Source organism: Centruroides sculpturatus, unplaced genomic scaffold, assembly GCF_000671375.1.
Source record: "Centruroides sculpturatus isolate CEXI.00-Female unplaced genomic scaffold, Cexi_2.0 scaffold1662, whole genome shotgun sequence".
In the NCBI taxonomy this organism is placed as follows: Eukaryota; Metazoa; Arthropoda; class Arachnida; order Scorpiones; family Buthidae; genus Centruroides; species Centruroides sculpturatus.
Window position 1 is genome coordinate 32,091 of NW_019385783.1, and position 26,134 is coordinate 58,224.

Consider the following 26,134-nt stretch of genomic DNA (forward strand, 5'->3'; position numbering starts at 1 on the left):
AGTTGCAAAGATTCAAATGATACAAAACTTGTATGCTACAAAAAACATATAACATTATTTAGTTTGTAGTAAAACTGATTATGTCTATAAGAGTTAAGTTTCTAGGCATATTTCTGATCATAAAATCATAGCCAAATTTTTAAATAAAGATCCAAAATATTTTTAATCTCAAACATTGAAATAAATGTGGTGAACATCAGGGTTGCAGAATGTATCCAATTGTGTGAACAAAGTTCCTGGAGAATTAACACAGCTTAATGGAAATTTGCAGAAGAAAAATATTATGGCAGTAACCACAACAGTGCTGATAAAATGGAGTAGCATCTTTGCTAAGCCTATAGATACTGTACCATACATTAATTGAAGAAATTTACCAAAATGTGCAGAAACTTGTATTTTAAAAGTGAAATTAGAATGTTGTTGACCAATCACTACATCTTACTTTTCCATTAATAGTTTAATCAAAAAAAATGTTTTCGACCCAGTTTAGAGGTCTGCCTCAGCTATTGGTGGGAATAATTGTCTTATAAGTATAGTTTCTTTTACTGCTGGAATCCGTTATCTACTAAATTTTGAACCACATTCATACTTTGCCCATGATGGTTTACATGGATATGTTGTGATATGATGCATTTGGACAAACTGGAGAACTTGTAACATAACTTGGGATGTTATAATCTTGTGTCAGTGAATATAGAAAGTAAAGTAAACCTTAATATAGATTTATAAGCTTTAGTTCACAGATTATAAAATTCTCAATTTGAATTGTTAGTGAATATGGATGTAAGTCATTACATAGAAAACAAAATTGCCAGAAATTTATAAACTTACTAGCTTACCTGTTGCACATTGCTGAGATCTCAGAAGAAAGGAAAATCAAGCAAACTCGTTATGATAAAATTCAATTTACATTTTATCATTTTTATTGAAACTTATTATTATTACATTATTATTATTATTATTATTATTAATTTTCATTGGGAAAATATTTCAAAGTGTTGTTTCAATTCTATTTATTTATTGGAGTGCTTGTGGATACACGATATTTTTTGTTTTTCCGTCTGGTGCGTACACGAATAAATCGGAAGATTTTCCAATGCGTGAGCTGGCCACATACAGTTGTACATGCGAGAAGCATGGATTCTTTAAATTTAGCCCACATACTTGCAGAGATTGTCAGAAAGTGCGATATTCCCCATTTTTATATATATTTTTTAATTTTTTATAATTTTGATTATTTAATTGCTCCTTCCTCTCTTCCTTGGCATGTTGTGAAATTTCTGATAGTTGGATAATAAACCGTTTTATTGTAATTTGTCTTTTTAAATTATTTTGAGTCAATATTAAAATTTGGAAAAGGGGGATCCCTAGATCGGTAAAATAGGCGAATTTCCTCCTACTACTTCGGTTGTTGTTCGGGATACAGTTAAGGTTTTAATGAAGTTCGAGCAAGTACATAATTAGCAAAAAAAGTTGAAATAAAGTGGTTAAAAATTATTACAAATATCATAAATAACAGTTCACAAATGCATATATAGAGATATTTTTTGGAGGGGGGAAATGTTCTTCACAATTTGAAATTGATCGAACACACAGTAAAATGCTCTTATACATGCGCGCCATCTATCGTAGGATAAATGTACTATGCCAGAAACCTTCGCAGGAGTATATTAATTAAACAACTTCCCAAAGTTTCATGGCAATTGAATAAATGGTGTGGTAATGCATGAAGGACAGTCACACAGACATACATTCATTTTTATATATATAGATGAGACATTTATATACATATTATGGCAGTTTCCAAGAAAATTGTGATGGCAGATGAATGCTTGGATGAATGGTTTGGAAAGGATTTTTTTTTTTTCACATACTGTAAAGATGCTCTTCATGAATTCAGAGCTATTGTTAAAGCCCTATAAATAAAAATTTAATTTTTATTTATATTTCAATATATTTATGGTTTATATATTATAATAATAATATATTAATGGTTTATATTTATGATTTAATTTTTATTTATTCTGTAGTGGAACCTCAGAGCTATTGTCAGAGCCCCATAAATAAAAATTGTTGAATTAGAACAGTGCATATTTGGCAAAAATTATAATTTGAATCTAATCAGTTGTTGTTATTTTATTTATAGAAAAGAGATGATGATATAGTATGTTTTTATAAGAACTTTTAATGTTTTAAAAACTTACTTTATTAGGAATTTTATTTTTAAATAAACAGGAGCTGCATTCGCAAGGTGGAACTATAGAATGCTTATCAAAAGAAACAGAAAAGTTATCGCCAATATGTCAGCATGAAATACTTCGTATTGCTGAACTGCAGGGTGATGATTTTCATCTCGATCGGCCATTATTTTTTGCGTGTCGAGAAGATCGTGAAAGATTCTGTTCAAAAGTGAATTCGGGAGAAGGCCGTGTTTATCGCTGCCTGATGAGGCACAAGGATGAGAGGGATATGAGTGATGATGTAAGTATAATTTCAGGAATAAACACATATACCAAAAAGCCTTAATTGATTTCAGCAGCGAGATTTAATGCAAAATGAAAACTTTTTAGACTAATGCTTTCAATATGCAAATGGAGATTATCTTCAGGTTCGTATATTCTATGAAGGAATGCATAAATCAAACAATGATGTTTTTTTTAAAGATTAAACAAAACTTTCGAATACATAAAATATAAAATAAACAGAATGAGGTACAAAAGTAATTAAAAAGAAAAACTTAAAAAGTAACAAATTATATAAATATATTTGTTACAATTTATACTTTTTAATTAGTTAAATATTCTACTCTTCCACAAAGCAGACAAGTAAATAAAATAAAGAACATGCTAACCTTATGTTTCTCTTAGCAGGATGGTGAAAAAATTAACACAAAACAAAAATGGAATATTTTCTACAGGTCATTCCATCTTCATTTATCAAAGCAATTTCATCAACCTGAAGCAGACCGAAAGTTTGTTTTGTGTTAATTTTTTCACTATCCTGCTGGGATAAATATAAGGTTAGTGTGTTTGTTATATTACTCCAAAAGATTTTTTATTTTTCATTAAATATCACTGGAACAAATTAAGGATTTTTTGATAAATGTGTTTTTTGCTGTTTTGAGTTATTTCAATCAACCAATTAGTGTTGGAATTCCAGTATAATTTCATTTTAAAAACTTTTTTAACTGATGGGTTTAGTTGAGAAATGGAATATACCAAGAAACTACAGAAAATGAATTATTAACAAACTTGGATTTGTGAATCATCAGTCCATCTTTTAAGAAACTTTCACAGTTTGGTTACATCTCCAAGGTGTTGTACACCTACATTAATAAACTATTGTATGTTAAAATGCTAGTGAATTGAAACACAAACCCTCCTTTTTCTTGACAACTTCATAATATGAAATATGCTGTTTTTCCACCATACCACTTTAATGATTTGTTTCTTAACCTTTAACTGGACTCAGAATGCAGTGTTTCTTCATTCTTTTCTGTAACCTAATTCAATTTTATTTTTCATAAAATATTTATATATATTATTATTTACTAATCAATTAACGTACAAAAATAAATTTTTTACTTTATTATTTTTTAAAATACATTATACAGATTTTATTGGCTCATACTAAACAAATTGCAGTGTCATACTGTAAACAAATGTATTTTATAAAAACTGCTGCTAGTATTCAAGGTGTACACTAACAACTATAATGCAGATCATACATCCAATTTACAGTCACTTAAAAAGAAACTAATGAAAGTACAGCTATGAAAATGCATTTAGTTGACAAGGGTAACTCAGTGGAAATTCTAAAGAAATTGGAAATCATTGGGTTTGTGAGACTGCATGGGAAAAGTAAGCTACTTTTATTCATCGTAGAAAGCAGTCATGGATATTCTTTTCTTGTGTATGCTGCTTACATATCATCATGAAGGTAGACAATATGGCTTATTTTAGTTTAAAGGTATCTCAAAGTCTGAGAAGAAAAAGAATCGCAGAAGTTTTTCAAACCAATGATACCAGTTTAGGGTTAAACTATAAATTAATTTTTGTTGAACTTATTTCAGAATATACTTTTGGCAGTATTCTAAGAAAACAAAACATTCTAAATAGAAATTTTGCTTTTGTAATTTATGGTTACAAAAAATAAATCTTTTACAGAACCGAGAAATAAACACCTTCCAAACCTTGAATTAGTCAAGCAATATGGTGTAAGATTCACTTCAAAAATGTTTCCAGTCTTAGGTTTTAAACTTCTGAAATGGACTGTTTCAGAAACAGATGTTCTAAAACAGACTGTTCTTAAGAACATCAGCTTAATTTCAATTTAAATTTTACAATTGACCAATTGGTTGTGTCCACTTTTGATTGACACAATTGAAGTCATAAAGATGCAATTTTTTATTTTCTCAACACAAAGTTGAGTGAATATCAAATGCGATATACATGATATTAGAGGGTTTTCAAATGTTACAACGCTTCAGGTTCCTGTTAAACTCAGACATTTCGTCTTTTTACAACAATTATGTATTAGTCTAATCTGCATATTTTCCTACATGACGATCCTATCATCAGTAGACAATTGAAAATATAAGGGAGAGGAGACACTTGTACATGAGAGGTTCCTCAAGTTTTTATGTTGCATAATTGCCAACTTTTCCTGATTGTCTCATTGATTAGAGCAGAGCCTGTTGACTTTCATAATTCTTCCTTTGCGTAGTCTTGTCATCGCTGGTTTCCTTCGTGTTCTTCCCGTAATGGCACCAAAAATAAGAGAGTCGCTCTCTCAACCCCAACTCAATATATACCTGCACCTGCTTTCCTGCTGGGTTTATTGCCCCTCCATGCTATAACAAGTGATGGAACATTCTAGAAGGTTATAAACAAAGGCTTTGTAACTGAATTTAATTTTATATACAGAAATGACAAGTGATTGTCACAAAGATATGACAGAAATGTTTTGCCATGCATATGAATTACATTCAAAATTCTAATTCAAAATGTTTGTCTTATTGATTAAATGATATGGCTGGAGTTTAATCAAGCTATAATATGGCAAATTAATTAAAAGATATTACATAATTTGGACTAAAAGTAATGGTTGGGCCACCATTTTATATGAAATTTAATAATTAGAAGTTAGTTAACGTAAAATATTCTGGAAGAAGAAATTAATCTGATGTGGAACTCAAACTTGCTTACCATGCAGATGTATTGCCAATTATTAGGTGGACCTTCATCCAATCTTTCCTTCAGGACCAATTAAAATTTAGAAAATTAACCATGCTGGTCACTGATCAACTGCATCAATTGAGGATGACTACCACAAAATGAGATGAATAGAAACAAAACTTCAAGAAAATTTTGTATGTCTGATAAAGAAACTAACCAACAAATTAGATATTTCTCTTTGTTGTCTCTTTGGACATTATTTTTAAAAGTATAGAAACTGTTTTATTAAACTGGCAACATTGTTTGCCAACAAAGTGTCATATTATAAGACTCCTTTTACTAAAAAAATTGTGTAAAGTTAAATTGAATTTTCACTGAAGTTACTGATATGTTGAAAGCTATTTTTGTAATCATTGATCTCCTTTTAAAATGCAGTGATTTTGAATTCATGAATGAGTAGAAACATAACCAAAATTTCTGTTTGTAAAACTTATTCAAATACTGGAAAATATATCTAGAAAACAATCATAATAAATTCCAGCAAATATTTAATGAAAATTGACAAACATTTTTAGCCATGTTAATTGGCCTGCTTTGGATCATAAATCTGCTGAATTTGATGTTTAATTGTTAGAATTTTGTTTCATAAATATTTAAAGCAACCAACAGGGGAGAATACCTTAATTTTAAAGATTGTCAAATTATCAGTGGCATGGCAAAGCTGCTTCAACAACCAAAAGATGCTTCTGTAACATGCTAAAATTGTATTTCTGTAACCTGCTAAAATTTTTTGTAACATATCTTGATGTGAAACTTCAATTTTATTTGTAACATTAATTTTACAAATAAATGAATAATATGTAATGTTACAAATAAATGAATAATGTTACACAGTTCAAAATTTTTTAAATTTTGGACTGTGTAACATTAATTTATGGAATGCCTATACATCCTTACAATCAAATTTGGTAGGTTTAAGATTTGTGACCCAAAGCAAGTTTATTAATGAAATTGAAAATGATGGTCAATTTTCATTAAATGTTTGTTAGAATTTATTATGGTTATGTTTGTGTTTTTTGGCTAGGGGCCATCCATAACTTACGTAAGGTATTTTGGGGTGGGTGGGGGTCAAGGATTTCTTACGATTTCTTACTCGAGTAGGGGATAATAGATCTCGTCTTACGTAATATTCTTATTTTTGATCTCGTTGATTGGTTTGGCTTCGATTTGGTGGTTTCTTAATAGAAACCACCAAATTGAAGCCAAACCAAAGCGTTGTCTGGTGTGACGTGATAGAGTAATAACGCTAGCAGATTCACGCTTTACACATTTTTTGTCATGGGAGAAAGGCTGTGTGGTGGTTTCTCTCTCTTGTTTTTCAGAAGTAATTAATAGCACTGTAATTGTAGAGATCTCCAAGTCTATTAACTTCAACCCGGTTTGGATGCCATTCTAAGACCGTTGTTCTGACATCCTCCCACTTTTTCAAAAGATGTTTAATTAACAGCAGATATTGGCATTAATCCTCTTGTTCAGAAGAAAACATCTCGCCAAGTTTCTTGGTGTTATTCATTCAAGAGTTCTTGGCATTCTTCTGTTAGATCCATTTCAGGTTCTATTGTGAGCTCTTCAATGTTTTTTATTTTTCAGATGTGATTTTTTGTTACTCCTTTAGTTGCTTGAGTCTTCTCGATTATATGGTATCTTTCTTAGATAAGATTGAACTGTGGCCTGTTTGAGCCATACTGCCCAGCAACATCAGACATCTTCTGACCACTCTACATTTGCTATTATACTCTCACCTTTAAAAAATAAAACTGATGCAAAACTTAACGAGTGCCTGTCTGACAGTCTCACGAATAGTATAAAATAATTGTTTCTGTCATAAAAATAAAAGGCTGGAGTTACAAGGGAGTGTTTCAAAGTTTGGAGGAATACTATTCAATCAGTATTCCTCCGGAGTTGAGCATTGATGTCGACATCTCTCGTGCACCGAAAAGTTCTGAATTGTTGCCTGAAGACAAGGGACACACAGAACAAACACAAGAAGAAGAGACGTAAAATAATGAAGACAAATCGGTATTCATTATATTATGTTGTCTCTTCTTGTGTTTGTTCTGTGAGGTGTTCGTTGTCTGAACATAAAAATCTTTCGCAAAAGTGTTCGTTATCCAATTTGTTTGTTAACCGATCACCCACTATATTGCTTTGAGTTAATAAAAAGCATTAACCTTACTGGAAATAAAAAAGTTCTGAAAGGGTTAGTTACAAGTTCCAGTATTCAAATAGTGTAAATTTAAAAAGCATTAATTTTTGTGTTAATAAGAAACAATGTTTATTATTAATATAATTAATAAATATGAATAAAATAACTATTTAAAAATAAATTGAAGTATGTACTTTTAATTATTGTCTTTTAGTGCAAGAAGAAACTTTTTCAACGAGAAAAATTAACAGTACATAATTATAAAGTGAACAGGGGACTTGCCAAAGCATGTCGAAATGACATCAAGATGTATCGATGTCGTGAGCAGACGTCGGAAAAGAGAGATATTCGACTAGCACAAATTCTACTTTGTTTAGAAAATGCTGTAAAAAAAGGTTTGTGTTAATTTTTATATGTATGTTTTTTATAACAATGGTAATTATTTTGACAAATTAGAATGTAATTAATTTTGCATGTCTAAAATACATAAAAGGCTATATGCTTTCTGTATGAGAGTATATAGAGAACAAATGTTATTGTTAGGGCCAGATTTATATATTACATGCTTTTTTTGCCAATATGTAGAAAAGTCAAATTTTGATATTTGACTTCTCCATTAATTTTTGAAATGAATTTTGCTAATTTTTTGTTACATATTTTTCCATATTTTTTATTATTTCTGGCATGTCAACTGCATCAGGGTGTCTGATTGGTAATTATTAACTGTCACTCTTCTGTAACTGCACTGAAATAAAACTCGTACCTCAAAACAAGAAACCTTTAAAATTCAGCCTTTATTTGCTTTTTTATTTTTATTAGGCCATTCAAAATGGCTGAAAACGTTTGGAGAAGCAAATAAAATGGGTAAATGGCTGAAAACGTTTGGAAAAGCAAATAAAATGGGTAAATGGCTTAAAACGTTTGGAAAAGCGAATAAAAAGGCTGCATTTTAAAGCTTTTTTGTTTTGCAGTATGAGTATTAACTGTCAGACAGGCCTAGTTTGCCTTGTGAAAAGTTTGCCTAATCTGAAACACTAATTGGTAATTTAAGTGTTCCTTCACATTTGAATTTTTTAAGCTTAACAAACATTTATTCAAAATGTTTTATATTTAATAAATTTAAACATAGCATTTATTTTTTGAAACCGTGTCCTGTTTTATAATTCTGGCATAGTAAACACTAGTATTGTGTTGTATTCCAAAGACACATGGCATGTTTCTCATCAAATATCTTTATTAGTTGAGTCAATACGGCACATTGTTTTGTACTTGTTTCAGGCTTTGCCCCTCTTCAGTCAACTATAATACAATATATATTTTTTATCTGTTACAGTAGAGAACGTACATAAAAAAACAATGAGTACACAAATGATATATAGACGTACTGTACATTTGGTTACACTTTGTGTAATTTAAAATCTTGTAAAATCTGCTTTAATCCTTTTATGGATAAACCAGTATACATTACAATTTAAAAACTTCCATAAACCTTCCCTTTTGGATAGACTTTGACACAATACAATGATTAAAAATTTGAGTTGTTTCCGCCTCTTTTTTTCCCTTCCTTTTTTGTTGTTTGTGCTGGTATTTTTAGTGTTGCCACGTATGACGTTCGCCACCTTGTGGTCTGATTTTTACCAAATCCATCTTGCAGAAGTTATTTTTTGAAAAGATTGCTTTTCACAGAAAAATTTTTTATTTATTTATAGTATATTGAACCAGTTTTCATTTATTTTAAGACTTAGGTTTTTATTTATATTGTGTGTACTTTTTATAATTTCTATGGTTTCTTTAAACTTCCTGTTGTATGTTAATTTTTTTTAATGCAGTATTTCTACGTTAGCTTTGTCTATATTACAGTTGTTTAGAGTACAATGTTCGTAAAATGCAGAATTTATTCTATTATATTTTAGGTCCACTATGTGTTCTTTCAATCTAGTTTTTACTTTTCTTTTTGTTTCTCCTATGTAATGTTTTTTGTTTGTGCAGGTACATGGAATTTTATATACTACACCTTGGGCTTCAGTCGCTATTTGCTGGTTTTTCATCCAGTTCGAGGTTAACAGTCTGTTCTCCATTTTTTGATATGATGGTACTAATTTGTAGTTTATTCTTTCTATTTCTGTGCTAATTTGTTCATATAGGCCTTTAATATACAGGAACTTAATATATTTTGTTTTAGTTGCTTGTTTATTTTTATTTTTACATAGGTTTCTTGGATCATATAGCAGTTGTCATACTTCTCATATAATATACAATGTGGACAGTTTTATTTAATGCCCTGCCTATTGGAATGTAATGCTAAAAAGTTCCTTTTTGTATGAGTTGTGATTATGGATAAAAAATTTTCAGATGAAACCTATTATAGGTTGAAAAATAAGTTTCTGCCAGCCATGCCAAAAAATATATGTAACTTATTATTATAGAAACAATAAACGTTTATTAATGTTACAATTTTCTTCATTATGATGTAAATACCATGGTAATGTCATAATACCTGATCTGATGGCTGCTTGGTGCTCTTTTCATTTTTTTTTCAAGTATTTTTGTTTTGTTTCTTCTATATAATACAATAATATTATAAAGTATTCTCAAAACTACTGGAGTGAGTAAATAAACAATCAGTCACAAACAAAATTTTTTTAAACCAGTAATTGAACTATAATATAACTTCCGAATGTTTTCAGCCTTCACCAAGTCCTGTTTCAGGTAATGAACTAAACTGACTTCCCAAACTGGAACATTAGAACAATGTCGTTCGACTTTAAACTTTGAATATATCAAATTCATGCGGCTGCTTGACTTCATTTGAATTTTTCATACAGGTACTTCCACGCATGCGCCACTGTCTTGCAGTCTTTAAAGTTAATACATTTGCCTTTCAAGTTGGCTTTATAAATTTCCAAAGCTTCCAGGTAACAAATATGGTCTGTTTGAAAGGCCCGCCTAATTAATCTGGTGTTCTGGAGGTTCATATGTACTTCCGGTTGGTGGCATCTTAGGATTGATTTAAATATTTGAAACTTCTATGGAAATTTAAAAAATCTTTATCCCTATTTTTTTTTTTTGAAATATTTATTTTTTATTAAGCTATTCTCAATAAATTAGTTCAAAAATAAATTTTATATAATGTGAAAGTCCATATCATTTGCCATTTTTATTGTTCTTCTCTTCCAAAATTCCTGTCAATCAGTGTTTGTGTTCTCTATAAAATGCCAGCAGTTGCATCACTTCTGGCAGCATTTATTGGATTGATGCTGAGATTTTGAATATGCCGAATTCCATTGCTTTCCTTTCTTTTTAGGTCCATCATGGGAAATGCCATGTTAAATATTCAGTTATTCTTTACATTAGTCTTTTATATTAATTTTATATTAATTCCTTATTGCTTTTAGTATTAAACACTATTTATTCTCTATGAAATGTGTTTTTGGTATGTATTTTGGAGTGTCTAGAATGAATTAATTGGATCTACATTGATTCATATGGAAATAATTGCCTCAGTTTTTGGACGGATTAATGATGAAAACCAAGGTATCACTGTACTTAATTTCATTTTTACAAGTACTGTTAGGAGTTGAGTCTGAATTTTACTTTTATTTTTGGGGTTTTTATTTAATTCTCATTATTTATTTATTTATTTTTGGGGCATTTTATTTTATTAAAGGATAAAACTCCACATCTAACAAAAAAAAAAAAAATTAAATTTGAAAAATAATAGTCTTATTATGACTGATACCTGTATCTCCTATGTTACCAATCTACTAAGGCATCTTGGATTGAGTGATTTCTGAATAGGAATTAAAGAATGGTCTCTTAATCCCAATTGTGACTGATTTTGAAAAATTATAAGTAAATTTTTTGAGAAGATTGGTAAAGGCAAATGTTTGAAAGATTGCGAAGAAAAAATAAATATCAGTTGTTAGAATAAATATGTAAATGAGTTGGAGTGGCAAGGCTGTTTGTTATATCACACTAAGGAATATAAGAGACCCAACAAGACTGAAGAAAGACGAGGTAAAGTTTCTGAGTGAGTGCAATTGGCAAACAACTTTTTGAGACATCTTTTTTCCTTTTGGTGTGGGTTAGTTATTTGTAGGGGTCGTGTGAATTCCATAGGATAAATATCGGGTTGTACGTAGGCTTTCTATAGACTTTAGTGAGAAAATTCCCTTTGCTGTCAAGTTGTATATATAAATCCAGAAAGTGTATGCATGTATTACTTTCTTGCTCTAGTTCAATTTCAAGGCCGAACTTGTTGTCATTAACGTTCTTTATGAATTGCTGTAAGTTGGGTTTGACACTCCATAAAATAACCACGTCATCGACGTACCTTGCGTACAGTAGGATTTGCGTTTCGTAAATCGGCACAATGGCATTCTCTAGCGTTCTTAACACCATCTCACATAATGTACCCGCCATTGGGCTTCCCATAGCGACGCCTTTCTGTTGCGTATATGTGATGCCTTTAAAGTTGAAAATAGAAGAAAAAGTTGCTAGATGCATCATCTCTAAAATATGCTTTCTCTTCTTTTCTGAATACTTGATCTTGCTTAAAAGGAAATCCCGTAAATGGCAAAAACATGGTTCTAACAGGATGGAAGGGTACAACGCCTTGAAATCCAATACGGTCATATACTTAACTTCTTGGGACTTTATATTTGCCATTTTCTGTATAAGCTCTAAAGGTTGTTTTACGCTGTATCGATGTGGGGGCGAGTACTTGTGAATTAACTCATTGAGCAATCTTTCCAATAAAATTGTGGGGGCGCATCCTTTATCAACGACAGGCCTTAAGCTTTTATCCTTTTTATGGATTTTGGCGAATTCAAATAGCCTAGGTGCTGACGGTGAGTGAACTATTATCTTCATCAAACCAAGCTCTTTAGCCAATGGTGTGTTTGCAAATCTTTTAACTCTTGCCTGCTGTCTTTCTAGAGTGCGTGCATGCACTTTAATACAATTCGTATCACTGATGTACTTTAACAAAAAATCGTCGTAAGTGCTTCTTTTCATGACAACTAAGTCCTTGGACTTGTTGGCCCTTGTGAGCACCAGATTGTTACCTTTCAGCCATTCCCGAGGGAAATGGTGTACATTGGCTTCACTAAATGTTCAATAGGGGTCAGATAACGAGAACATAAATCTGATGTACAGTACAGTAGGAGTACCACAGCTCTCTCCACTTATTTGACAGACCTGGATATTATGGTGGACTTCTCTGGAGCCAGAATTATCCTTACCACTTAGCATCAACATATTAATTATGTTATTAGATATATTCTGTTATACTTTCAGATGGGAATACACAATAATAAATAATGATGATGATGATAAATAACAATATATATGTATGTATGCATCATTTAAATTACAGGTTATCCAGTAAATGGAGAATGCCATTCTGAGATGACAATGCATAGAAGAACTTTAATGGAAAATTATCAATTAACGCCAGAATTGGCAGCAGCATGTGAAAACGACGTTAAGCAGTTCTGCGAAACTAAACATTTAGAACTCGGAGGTAAAACGCTTCACTGTTTAATGGAGCGTGCCAAACCTTCTCGTCACGACAATGGTAGATTAACTGCTGTATGTAGAAGAGAGGTCAGTAATAGTGTTCATATTATTTTTGTAATTTATTTTATATATTTATTATTTTGGAGATCTATTTCTGTTTTTAAACTGCAATTTTTCTGTTACCTTCATTTTGACATGCACTGCAAACTTGAAATAAAATTCTAAGATTTTTTCATAAAGGGAAATATTTTTAAATAATCAATTTTATTAATTTACCCCTTAAGTTCCTAGCCTAAGTTAATTTGGGCATGGCCATAAGGGGCCTCAAAAAACGGTCTAGATATATAACTTTTCCAAAAATGTATGGATCAGCATATACATCGCTATTTATCATCTATGCAAATTGCATAAATTATTTTTGCTGCAAAAATTTTTTATGACGATTTATTAATTAGATAATTAATTGTGCTATTTTTTTAATGGGATTTTTTATATCAAATTAATTAAATCATTCTAAACTTCTGTTTGACTGATTTGACTTTGGTAAAATTTTTTACAACACTATTGGATAATTACTAACACTGTTTTTTATGACATCAGCAGGTTTTTTTTTATTTTTTATTCGGTAGAATTTTTTTCCATATTTTTTTTTCGGTACCCTGTATTTTAATAGCATAAAAATCGAAAATTATGTTATATTTGAATAGATGTGGTAGGTTAGCTTTCCTGCTTTAAACCAATATTACCCTGAGGCATACCTGAGAACAACCTGGGAAAGCCGACACCAGCTGTTCTCAAGGTCAAGTGGTTTGTAAACTACGTAGACTGCACCTGTGAAATTTCACGCTTTGTTAAATGAACTATAATTCAGAAATGGACAGCATGCCAATCGTTTACTAGGAGAAACTTCTTAACATATAGGCGTTAAATTACAAATGAATGTCGCTAGATCAACAAGCTCTTTTGACGATAATTATTTTTGTCTTCGTCAGATCGTTAAAAACGGTTAAAGTCCTTTTTTGAATATGAATATAAAATTATTCCAATGGTATTAATGTTTTGGAACGAAAGCAATGGTAGAATGTAAGAAAGATTTAAATAAAAACACATGCGGTTATAATGCGCATGTGCTATAAGCCTCCAAACTGTGGAGCTAAATATGTTGCCTTAGGCAGTTATAAAAGTTAATTCACAAAGGGGACAAATCAAGTGTGGGGGTGTTGCATGGATTTAGTATGTTGGTAAGGAGGGCCTCCCAAATATACACGAGGCTTCTGTTATTACAATATCTTAGAACTAGCAGACCCCATTATGCGTTGATGTGGCTCAAAATGTATCTATTATAAATTTATAACACTTCCCCCGTGGGGAGGGAAATTTTTCGAAAAATTTCTTTTTAGTGTACATTCTCTCGATGTACCCTATTAAAACGCAATCAAAAACGCAAAAACCTGCATCTAAAATAGTATAAATAGAAGCAGAGTTCTTTATTGTAAGCTTTATCCTGTCCATCTCCCTCCAGTGGGGGAATTTCGACATGTATATTATATAAAAACACGTGCGTATTTGAATGCAGCATTGTGTCAAAATTTCAAAGGAATTGGTTGGAACAAATGAACATTACATTTTTATTTATATAGATAGATAGATAGATGATCTGCTTTAGTTCATCCTCACAGAAATGCATAATGCCTATTGTTATGCTTGTTCATGCGCTACTAATCAAGAAGGGCTTTACAGCTCAAGAAGTTTTAGAGTTATGTGAAGCTCTACTTTTTATTACTAAAAATAATTATTGCCAGTTCAAGGGCAAAGTATATCTACAGCAGCAAGGAGTCCCGATGGGCTCACCACTTTCAGTGGTTTTGGCGGAATTGATCATGAGGAATATTGAATTCAAGGTTTTTAGCTTTCTCCTCATGATAGTGTATCTGCTGTTATACCTTAGATACGTTCATGATATTCTAGTAGCTTGGCAGGATACCCATGGAGATTTCCTTGCTCTCGAAGATTTTCTCGTGACCATTTATCCCACAATTAATTTTACCTGGGAAAAAGACAATGAAAGAGAAATCGCATTTTTGGATCTAAAAATTACTAAATCCCGGGATACTATATTGTATTTTGTATTCCACAAATTCAACGGTGTTCTTCCCCTAATCCCTGCTACAGTATACCAGCCGCAACATTACATCAATGCGGCAATTGCCCCTTTAATCAGAAGGGCCTTTCTGTTATCTTTCAGCCAAGCTGCTATCGATACTGAGCTTAATTCTATTCGCTCTGCAGTAAATGAGGCAGGCTATACTAATGCCAAGTTTATGTACATCTTAAATAAGGTAAAAAGATTGCTTTTTCCCGCTACTATACTACATCTCCCAAAAGAATCCACAATAGTCCTTCCCGTGCTACCATTTTGTGGTCATGTCACTGTTCGTATTTGCTGTATTTTTAGGCGACATGTGCTTTTTCTGCCAGTTTCTCCATGGCCAAGTCTTAGGAGGTTGCTATTCAACGACAGAGATCCTACTTCCACACTAGAAAGATCTGGGGTTTATTCTATCCCACTGGAAAATATGTAGGGTGGTCGCACCCACTGTATTGGCACGACAACCAGAATGTTGTCTTATCGTATTTTGGAACATCAGTGTTCTATCAGGGCAGGCAAGAGCGAAACTGAGCTCGCTAGAATGGTGTTGCAACACCCACACACTCCGTTGTGGGGCCAGTTGGTCATTCTAAGACATTGTAATAACAGAAGCCTTGTGTATATTTGGGAGGCCCTCCTTACCAACATACTAAATCCATGCAACACCCCCACACTTGATTTGTCCCCTTTGTGGGTTAACTAAGTCCAATTCCGATAATTATTGGGCAGTGTTGGCTATGCGGGAACTGATTTAAAACTGTTCGTGTAGCTGATAACGCTACACGAACAGTTCATAGCGAAAGGAATTTCATAGCTATCCTGAAACCTGGAAAACCTAACAATAAACCAGAGAGCTATCGACCTATCTCACTCTTGAGTGTGATGTATAAGCTATTAGAGAGACTTCTTTACAACAGATTGAGCAATACAATTTTTGAGAATATTTCGGTAGAGCAGGCTGGTTTTCGACCGAATAGGAGCTGTACAGACCAGGTACTAGCCTTCACTACTTTCTTGGAGGCTGGATACCAAAGGCAATTAAAAACATCTGCAGTATACATCGATCTCACTGCAGCATATGATACTGTCTGGCGGCATGGCCTAATTTATAAGCTGCTTCGAGTGATACCCTGCTTAAAAATAGTTAAAATAATTGATGAGATGTTAAATAACCGACCCTTTCAAGTTGTCATGGGAAATTCGAGAAGTAGCATACGAAAACTAAATAATGGCCTACCTCAAGGCTCTGTCCTGGCACCACTGCTTTTTAGTCTTTACATAGCTGACTTGCCTCAAACAAAGGCAAGGAAATTTGGATATGCAGACGATTGGGTGATTGCCACGAGACATAAAGACCTTGCAATTACTGAAAAGATCCTGACAGAGGACTTATCAACCTTAGGACAATATTTTCGCCAGTGGAGACTTCAATTGAGTAAAACAAAAACTGAAGCTTCATGCTTTCATCTTAATAATAAGCTGGCAAATGAAGAATTAAAGGTTTACTTTGACAACAATTTATTGAAACATAATATGAACCCGAAATATCTTGGCGTCACTTTGGATAGAACTTTATCTTTTAAAACACATCTGATGAATTTAGCTGCCAAGGTTAATACCAGAAACAACATCCTCCAAAGACTATGTGGAACTACATGGGGTTCTTCGCCGTCCACCTTACGGATCTCTGCTCTTGGCTTGGTTTTCTCTGCAGCAGAATACTGTGCACCGGTATGGATGAACAGTGCTCACATTAAAAAACTGGATGCCCAACTAAATGCTACTCTACGTATCATAACAGGTACTATTAAATCAACTCCTATTCACTGGTTACCTATTTTGAGCCATATCCCTCCATCTGCACTCCGAAGGGACAGCACTTTGCTCAGGGAATATAGGAAAATATTGTCTAATCCACAACTTCCGATCCATCAGGATATTGATGACCTCAACATAAATCGACTTAAATCAAGACACCCTCCTCTTATAAGAGCTAAATCCCTGCATTCCAATAATTTCAACCTCACTGAATCTTGGAAAAGGCTCTGGGCTGATGTCTCTCCGGTGGACAGTCGACAACTTCCTTGTATCACAAAGCGACCACCTGGATTTGAGTTATCCAGAAATCTTTGGAGTGTGTTAAATAGGATTCGGACCAAACATGGGTTGTGCAGGGACAGTCTTTTTAGGTGGGGAAAAGTTGCATCCCCACAGTGTGACTGTGGTGCTGAAAGACAGACTATACATCATATCTTGGAAGATTGTCCAGTAAGATCTTTTCCGGGACAACTGAGTGACTTCCTGATTATGACTGAAAGTGCTTTAAACTATATTTCTAACTTAGATTTACATTTATGATTTGTGTTCTTACTTTTTCTGCTTTCTGTTCTTGTTAACAATTAGATGTGTAGCCATATGCTAAATAAATAAATAAATGTGGGTTAACTTGTGTAACTGCCTAAGACAACGTATTTAGCTCCACAGTTTGGAGGCTTATAGCACATGTGCATTATAACCGCATGTGTTTTTATTTAAATCTTTCTTTCTTACATTCTACCGTTGCTTTCGTTCCAAAACATTAATATTGTTGGAATAATTTGATATTCATATTCAAAAAAGGACTTTAACCGTTTTTAACGATCTGACGAAGACGAAAATAATTATCGTCAAAAGAGCTTGTTGATCTAGCGACATTCATTTGTAATTTAACGCCTATATGTTAAGAAGTTTCTCCTTGTTAAATGAAAGAATAACAATTGGTGCAACTATATTTTTAAAATAAAAGCATTCTTTTTAAATCATAGTTTTTCTGTAAAAACACTTTTTGGCGGTATTTATTTTGTGGCAATTATTTCCCGGTGATTTTTTTGGTTGTCAGATTCACTTTTAAGTGGAAATAATTATTTAATATAAAAAATAAAAAAATGACATAATTTTTTTAGTGGAAATTAATTAATTAGGCCTTGGGAACTAAATTTGTTAATTAATTAAATTAAGTTTGTTAAGTAACAGCAAGTTATAAAGCAATACTAATGTCACAAAATGAATGATGTTTGATGGCTCCATTTTTGTGCTTTTCTGCACGTACAATAACTTCTATTATAATGTTGCTTCAAAATGTTGTCTAAAATGCATTTTAAATGTTAAAGTGGAGTGTAAAATAAAAGCTTATTATTAGAAGAGCTCAATTGAACTTATATGATCTTTGAGTAATATAGCCAAAAACTTCTATTATTAATACATAGTGCATCACATGGTCTACTCATGATGTCTGCTGATTGTTGTTTTGAACTGCAAATGCAAGGTGCTGTCAATTGTAAGCCATATCTTGCTTTCAAACAAGTAAATATGGGTAAAAGAAATTTCTTAAAGTTGAGGAAACATCTTATATAGATAAATTATATTATTCTAAATATTGAACAACAACTTAAGTACTTTTTCCTACAATACTATGTTTTATTCAAACAAACGTTTTCAACTGTTCTCACAGGTCTGCATCAGGTTTAACATATAAACTAGAAGATTCAAACTGAAAGTTTTAATTGACATTCTTACAGTATTTTAAAAAAAATTGAAATATATGTTCAAATTTTTAGTTGGATATTAAACATAATATGTATGTATAAAATATTACAAAATTCTAAAATAAATACATTGTAAAATGAATCCAATATAACAACATAAACTGCAGTATAACTATGTATATAATAAGAATAAAACAAAAAAGGACGAAAAAGGTATAAATATAAAATAAAGCATAAAGAAGGATTGTCAGCTTGAGACAATTTGTTACTTGTTAAAAGTCATATATACTAGATGTCTGTTACGTAGAGTATATGCCATCCGATCGCCCTATTGAGTTATTCACCAGTAATTGCTGGTTTTACTGTAGTTTATTTTGTTATATTGGATTCATTTTACATATTTATTTTAGAATTTTGTAATATTTTATACATACATATTATGTTTAATATTTAACTAAAATATGTAGTTGTTTGCATTTGAAATTAAATTTCAAATTGTTTTAAAATGCTGTAAGAATGTCAATTAGAACTTTTAGTTTGAATCTTCTAGTTTATATGTTAAACCTGATGCAGGCCTCTGAGAACAGTTGAAAATGTTTGTTTGAATAAAACATAGTATTGCTGGAAAAAGTACTGAAGTTGTTGTTCAATTTAAATTAGTTTCAGTTCTGATAGAAGTTTTTTTAAATATTCTTATTATATTAAATTTATCTATTTTTAGTGCAAGTCTATAAGAATTGTTAAATTTTATTGAAAGATCCAATAAGAAAATAAAATTTGCATTTCAGTTCTTATTAAGACATTACATGAACTTGTTTAGAATTTTCAGTATAGCCACTTAATGGTCAGTTAAAAGCTATCTGTTATATTAATAATATCTAGTAGTAGACCTTTTCATTTTCAAATTTTTTTTATAAAAAAAATTTACTTTGTGGACAAATATGAATAGTGGTGATAATTTTAGTGCTGCAAAAAGAAACTTCTATTGTTTTCTTTCAAACTAATTATTTGAAAACATTACCCAATTTCAGTTGCCTGTGAAAAGTTATCAATTTAATATATAACAGAACAAGTTTTGTTTGAAAGAACTCACCAAGTTTCATTTAAATAAATAACTGCATCTTTGTATGCACCCTGGAGGTTGCACAGATTGCATCAAGATGACAGATGATCTCTGCCACATATGTTGCAACACATTGTTGATTGCACTAGTGATGACTGTAACAAGGCATCAAGAAAAGTCTTTTTCTTTTATGATGTAAATCTTGTCCTTTTCCAGGATTACATACAAGACCATACTTAAATGAAATTTGATGGGTTGTCCTTTTGGATAAAAATGGTTTTGTTATTTCTTGAATTGATAACTTTTCACAGGTAACTGAAAATTTTTGATTTTTGTATAAAGCTTTGAAGCGTAATTATTATGTAGAACTTCAGACCTTTTTAACTTGAATAGTGCATATTTCTTTTTTAACAGAAATTAGGATTTCATTATTGTTGTTTATTAGATGCTTTGTTGTTTCCTCAGAAAAGTATTGTGTATTTTAAGAATAATCTTGAAATAGCAGGAAGGAAAATTTACTGAGTACGGCATTATTAATAGTTTTTTATTGCTAGCACTTTCAACAAAGCTATGTTAGAACGTTTGCTAGCAATAAAAAAATATTAAAACTTTGCCACCAAAAGTACCGATTGATTGTTACCCCCATTGTTAAGCAAAACTTCGATGGTACCGATTCATCATTACCCTAGTAAAAATCAATTTTTATAAAATTTATCGACAACAGATGTCAGCACTTGACGGCACCGTCTTGTCTATTGTCTGTTTTACATATCTTTCTCCAGGTGGTGTTTTGTTGCCTTAAAAAGTTTTAATTAATGCTTTTTTTTCTTAATTTATTTTTTTCTGATAATTTTTTACTTCATTTTTAGCATGTTCATGAAATATTACTACAATAAGTTCATTTAGCTATAATAAGTCAACATGTTATAAATACTGAAGTTATGACCTTCAGTTGTGACGTTTTTTTTTTATTGGCGATTTTTTTTTTAAATAAATTTTTCTAATAAAATGTATTGAAAAATATCATATTTAAAACTAAAGATATTAATAAATGTATGTAATTTTTTTCATATGAATATAATGATAATTTGATTTTTGGTGAATTTTTAAAATAATATTGCCTGACTGACCTATATTGCCTTCGGACAGTTTACAGAATTAACGTAAATAAGATGGTGGTGGCGAAGGGTTAATAATGTTGTACTCAGTGAATTTTCTTTCCTGCTATTTAATATTTGGTGTGAAGATCAAGTTGTATTATATTAATCTTGACATATCATTTAGAATTGGCACCGGTAGAAATTCTTAATTTTTTCCTTATTAATTCCAATAAATAACCATTTGTTAGCTTGAACATGGTTATTCTTTTTTAATACAAGATTTATGGGACAATTTATTGGTCAATAACCATTAAGTAAATTTTTAACATTTATTGTTGAAAATTGTTTATTCTATAAATTTTTATTATTTAGTTAGAAAATCTGTTAAAAGAAGTTGATATAGGAGAAGATTGGAGAGTAGATCCTGCTTTACAAGAAGCTTGTCAATTGGTTGTAAATTCGTTATGTTCAAATATAAAACCTGGGGAAGGCAGGTTAGTATTAATATTTTGTATTAAATGAAGAAACAAACCAAATTTAAATTTAATAACTTTTTTAATTATTTAAGCTGTACATAAAATCTCTGTATAAGTTGCTTATTCAAAATTAAATCTATTTCTTTGAAATGCAGATAAATTTTATTATTATTCTTTCTGAATTTTGAGACATTCATATATATATATATATATATATATATATTATCTAGNTTAACTTATTAAATTAAAGTTTGGTTTGTTGATATTTATTAAATCACATTTAAGTTGTTTCAAAACTCAAAATAATATGAACATCAATTCATCTCTAAAATAATAATATACAAACAATTAAGCTATGCTAAAGTTTTGGCTCTCAGTAGGACTTATCACATACTATTGAGGCCAGTGCATATTTTAATATGCAACTGTAATGAGAATTCTGAATTTTGTTGTGGGAATCCCATATTTGTACAGTAATTATCTGATTCTGGGTTTTATAAGTATTTCTTTCTTCTGGTTGTATTAAAATTAAAATATTTATCTAAATTACACAGTATATGATAAAAAGCAGCTCAAAATGGAACCCGAATAAAAAGAAGACCGATCTATGAGTAAATGGAAAAATTCTTTGGAATGGAGTCATTTTCTGTGTTAAAAAAATAACCCATTCAAAACAGAAACCTGTCAAACCAGAAAAATATTTTGTACCATACAATTCTGATTTATATAAGCTTCACTGTCTATTATTTTTTGGTTGACAAAAAAAAGCTATGAAAGGAATGTTGGTAGGATTTACCACATGTACTGAATGTAAACAATATATATTTTTTTATGCAGTCACAATATCAATATTATCATTTTAACTATAATCTACAACCATGGCAAACTTACCGTGTAGTAAATTATATCAAATGCAGGCACACGTTGCACACTGTACATGTATAACAATTACAATTATACCGTAATTGAAATTAATAAATACAGTGGGTGATCGGTTAATGTACATAATCTGTTCCAAGACTGTTTGCTGTCCAAATTGTTCATTAACCAATTATTGATTTACCATAGGTTTTTATGGAAATTTGATTAATTTGTTCTGGAGATCTCAAAAATAAAAAATATATACTATCTTACTATGTTTATTTATGTGTAATAATAAAAATACATATATACACAGTCTTGCATTTTTATTAGTCATATTTTTTCTGTTTGTGGGGTTTAAAGAATCTGTCTAATGTCTATTTCTCTCTTCAGAATTTTTCAGAAGTACAGTGGTGCCTCGTATAACGTACTTAATCCATTCCTGGTGCAAGCCCGTTAAGTGAAAAGTTTGTTATATGAAATGCATTTTCCCATAGAAATACATGTTAAAACATATAATTCGTTCTGCAGCATAAAATAACCATACTGTACCATAAAAAAAATGAAAATGGAGCAGTCACCAATTATGCTGGGATGTTGTGTCAGATGTTGTGAGGAGGAGGTGGAGGAACACTTTCTTCACATATTCATACAGATACAGACTTTTTACACATTGCAGCAGGTCTCTTTTTATTGTTTTTTAATCAGAGTCAGATTCAGGAGAGGCTACTGGAGCTTGCAGGGTCAACTCCTCTTGTTCCATCCTTTGTTATTTGGCAGCTGGCTTCTTGAAAAACATGTCCAAGGTGGTCTGTTTCTCTCTCTTCATCACCTGTCGGAAAAGACGGGCAAGGGTGTTATTGATCCTGTTGTCCTCAGCTGTGTTTGGATAATGAGTGTAGGTAAACTCCTGAACCTTTCCCCATTTGACAACAAAGTTTTTGTCAGCTTTCACTCCTAATGATTTCTTGCATTGTTTCAATTGAAATCACCTTTCTGATTTTTAGAAGTCATGATTTGCACAACACTTGAATGAATGTAAATACTCTGCACTGAGGTGATGTACGTAATAAACAAGGGAGCAAGCCGAATCCCAACGGAAGGTCTGTACTTAAGATATACTAATAATATATTCTAATAATACTAATCTATACTAATATTATAAAAAGGTAATGTTTGTAAGTTTGGATGTAGAGGGTAATCTCTGAAACTACTCATCCAATTTCAAAAATTCTTTCACCAATATTCAGAATGNCATATCCTGAAAATTTCGTATGCTGGGGCGTTCGTAACCTGAGGTACCACTGTATGTCAGTGGAACAAATGGAGTGAGCTTTGAGCGTTCCATGATTTTTGGAGACTGTCTATATGCGGGCTTCTTAAACAAGCCTATATGTATGTTTGTCCAAGAAATTTTTGGATGAAATACAAACCGCACAACTTCAAAATCGCATAAAAATAATCCGCATAAAGAGACCTTACAGTATTTTGTATTATATTGTATTAATAAACAAAATTATTTGCTTATTTTTCAATTATGTAGAACCTAACCCTATACCTCACTGTAAATATGGGTTCATTTTACGCCAATTAGATTTGCACCAGCTTTTGTAGGAACGGAACTGCAGCGTAAACCGAGGGCTACCTGTACTATAAAAGAATTGTTTCTGTCAGAAAAATAAAAGGCTGGAATTATGAGTGAGAGTTCGAAAGTTCAGAGGAATACTATCTGATCAGTATATACTGGGTTGAACATCGATGCTGACATCTCCTGCACTCCAAAAAGTTTTGAATTGTTGCCTGAAGTCAAGGGAAGACCAATCGGTGTTCATTATTTTATGTCGCTGCTTCTTGTGTTTGTTATCCGAACATAAAAATCTTTCAAGAAAGTGTTCGTTAATTGAACTGTTCATTAAGCTATTGAAAGTAGGCTGTGAGTCCGGATCATTCAATTCACATTAGGCGTAGAAAGGACAAAAGACACTACTTACACTATTGCATTTATTCTGACAGTAGGGTAGCTTTACACAGGATTGTGAAGTTTGATAGCTGCTTAAAACTTGTCCATCTCATACACCACATTCTCAGACAAAATAGATTTGATTTTTTATAATTGTTTGAATATTTAATCATTAACATATAGACATGATCTTTATACTTGTTTGAATATATAATCATTCCAGTGATTTTAAAATTTAAAATTATTTTAGTAGCATTCTAATTTTTTATTGAACGTTTTGATCTGAAGCAGATCCCTCCAAATGGGATTGAAAGTGCATGTCATAGCACATTTACATTAAAATATATTTGCTGGTTTAATTTTGAAGGTTTCATTGATATTATTTACTAATATATAACCAGCTGTGGGAAGATTTAGAGCTATTGGTAGATTACAATTGCTGGATTTATGAATTTGTAAAATACAAGCTCTGTTACTGTATATAAGAAAGATACATTTAAAGCAATATAAATTGCAATAGATTCTGTTAACTCCAAAAATTTTACAAAGTAGCAGTTTCCTATTTTCTAAGTGAAAGAACAGCTATATTTAACAGAACGTGCTCAGAAAACAATTAGACAGTTATAACACACCTTTTTCATTGAAAATGTTAGTTTTAAATAAATAAAACTATCTCGGCAATGAAAAAGAAATTGTTGTAATTGGTGTGTTGTAATTGTTGAACAGCTACATTTTTTTCACAGTGAAAGAAATTATGGAATGAATTAGACTACTTTAAAGACCAGCAAAAATGATTGAACTTGCAAATGACTAGCAAAAATTATTAAAATTTTTAATATTTAGTGTTTTATACAATAAGATAAATATTTATGTGAAAACTGAAGCTATTTGATGAAGAGTTCATTGCTAATTTTTAAATTAATTTAGTATTTACGCTGAAATTATAACATTTGCTTACAGGGTTTTATCTTGTTTGATGGCCTACTAGAGACCTTTGCAATTATGTTCTCACCTTTCGAAAATAAAAATCCAGGCAAAACTTAATGAATGCCCGCTTGACAGTCTTACAAATACAGGTAGCCCTTGGTTTACGCCAGTTTAATTTACGCTGATTCACAATAATACCGCTGTGCAATTCACTGGTTTGCTGTGTAATTCCCCAATTTTTCCTATGCTAGATTTGACTAGATTATGTCCAGATTTGACCAATCTTAGTGAGACACGAGTCTACTACGACACCACGTGTCATGGCAGATTCATGGCTTGCTGGGATTGGTCAGATCTAGATCAATAGAGAACGTTCCATAAACTGTTAGATTTGTATGAGCTGCGGACCTGACATAGAGCTACAGAAGAATGACAAAGAAGAAACTCCAAGAGTTATGAAAACGGCCAATTTAAAGCGTATCCTTTCAACTATGGAAAGTTTGATTGATGAACTTTGTGAGTTAGACAATGATTGGGAGAAAAGTGCAAATGTAAAAAGGAGCATTATCGCATCCATTTGACCATATTTCGAAATTCTTAATGAAAGAAAACAAAAATGTAAGCAATTAAAGATGGATACTTTTTTCCGAAAAATGTAAGCGATCCAAAACTAAAATTTTTTAATAAAAACATTTCACTTTATTTTATGGTAAAATACGTTTTAAAAATTAAATTTACATGTACTGTAAGGTCTCGTTTTATGCGGTGGATACGTTCTACAGAAAAGTGCATATAAAAAATTTGCATAAAAAAAGACTTTACTTGCCTTGAAAAAGTAGGGATACGTTCCGTAATTTTCTAAAATCGCATAAAACCAAAACAACGAGTTAAAATTAACTTAAAACCGCATAAAAAAGTTTGCAGAAATTAAAAGAAATAGGCTGCTTAATAANCCCGGCTCTGTAAAAGAGTGCTTAATTGTTCATTAGTCAAGTAAGTATTATTGTCTTCCTTCCTATTCACTAATTCAGTTAAAAGTTCATAAAATTTTTTTCAACTTTTATTTATCATCTACTTCTGATTTACCCTATTGAAAAAAAATGTTAACGTAATTTTCAACGTTTATTTGTTATTCTGTATAAATTTTTAAACATATTTTACGAAGAGAATT

General features: G+C 31.3%; 1 protein-coding gene across 1 annotated transcript in view; it reads left to right on the top strand.

Moving 5' to 3' along the window:
- The window catches only part of LOC111642102 (Golgi apparatus protein 1-like), a 68,067-nt gene that overhangs the window by 14,511 nt on the left and 27,422 nt on the right, over nucleotides 1–26,134 (top strand). The window contains exons 5-9 of the mRNA XM_023388381.1: nucleotides 2,236–2,481; nucleotides 7,598–7,778; nucleotides 12,761–12,990; nucleotides 21,112–21,233; nucleotides 24,997–25,015. Of these exons, the coding sequence (XP_023244149.1) occupies nucleotides 2,236–2,481; nucleotides 7,598–7,778; nucleotides 12,761–12,990; nucleotides 21,112–21,233; nucleotides 24,997–25,015 (798 nt within the window). The remainder of the gene's footprint in view (nucleotides 1–2,235; nucleotides 2,482–7,597; nucleotides 7,779–12,760; nucleotides 12,991–21,111; nucleotides 21,234–24,996; nucleotides 25,016–26,134) is intronic.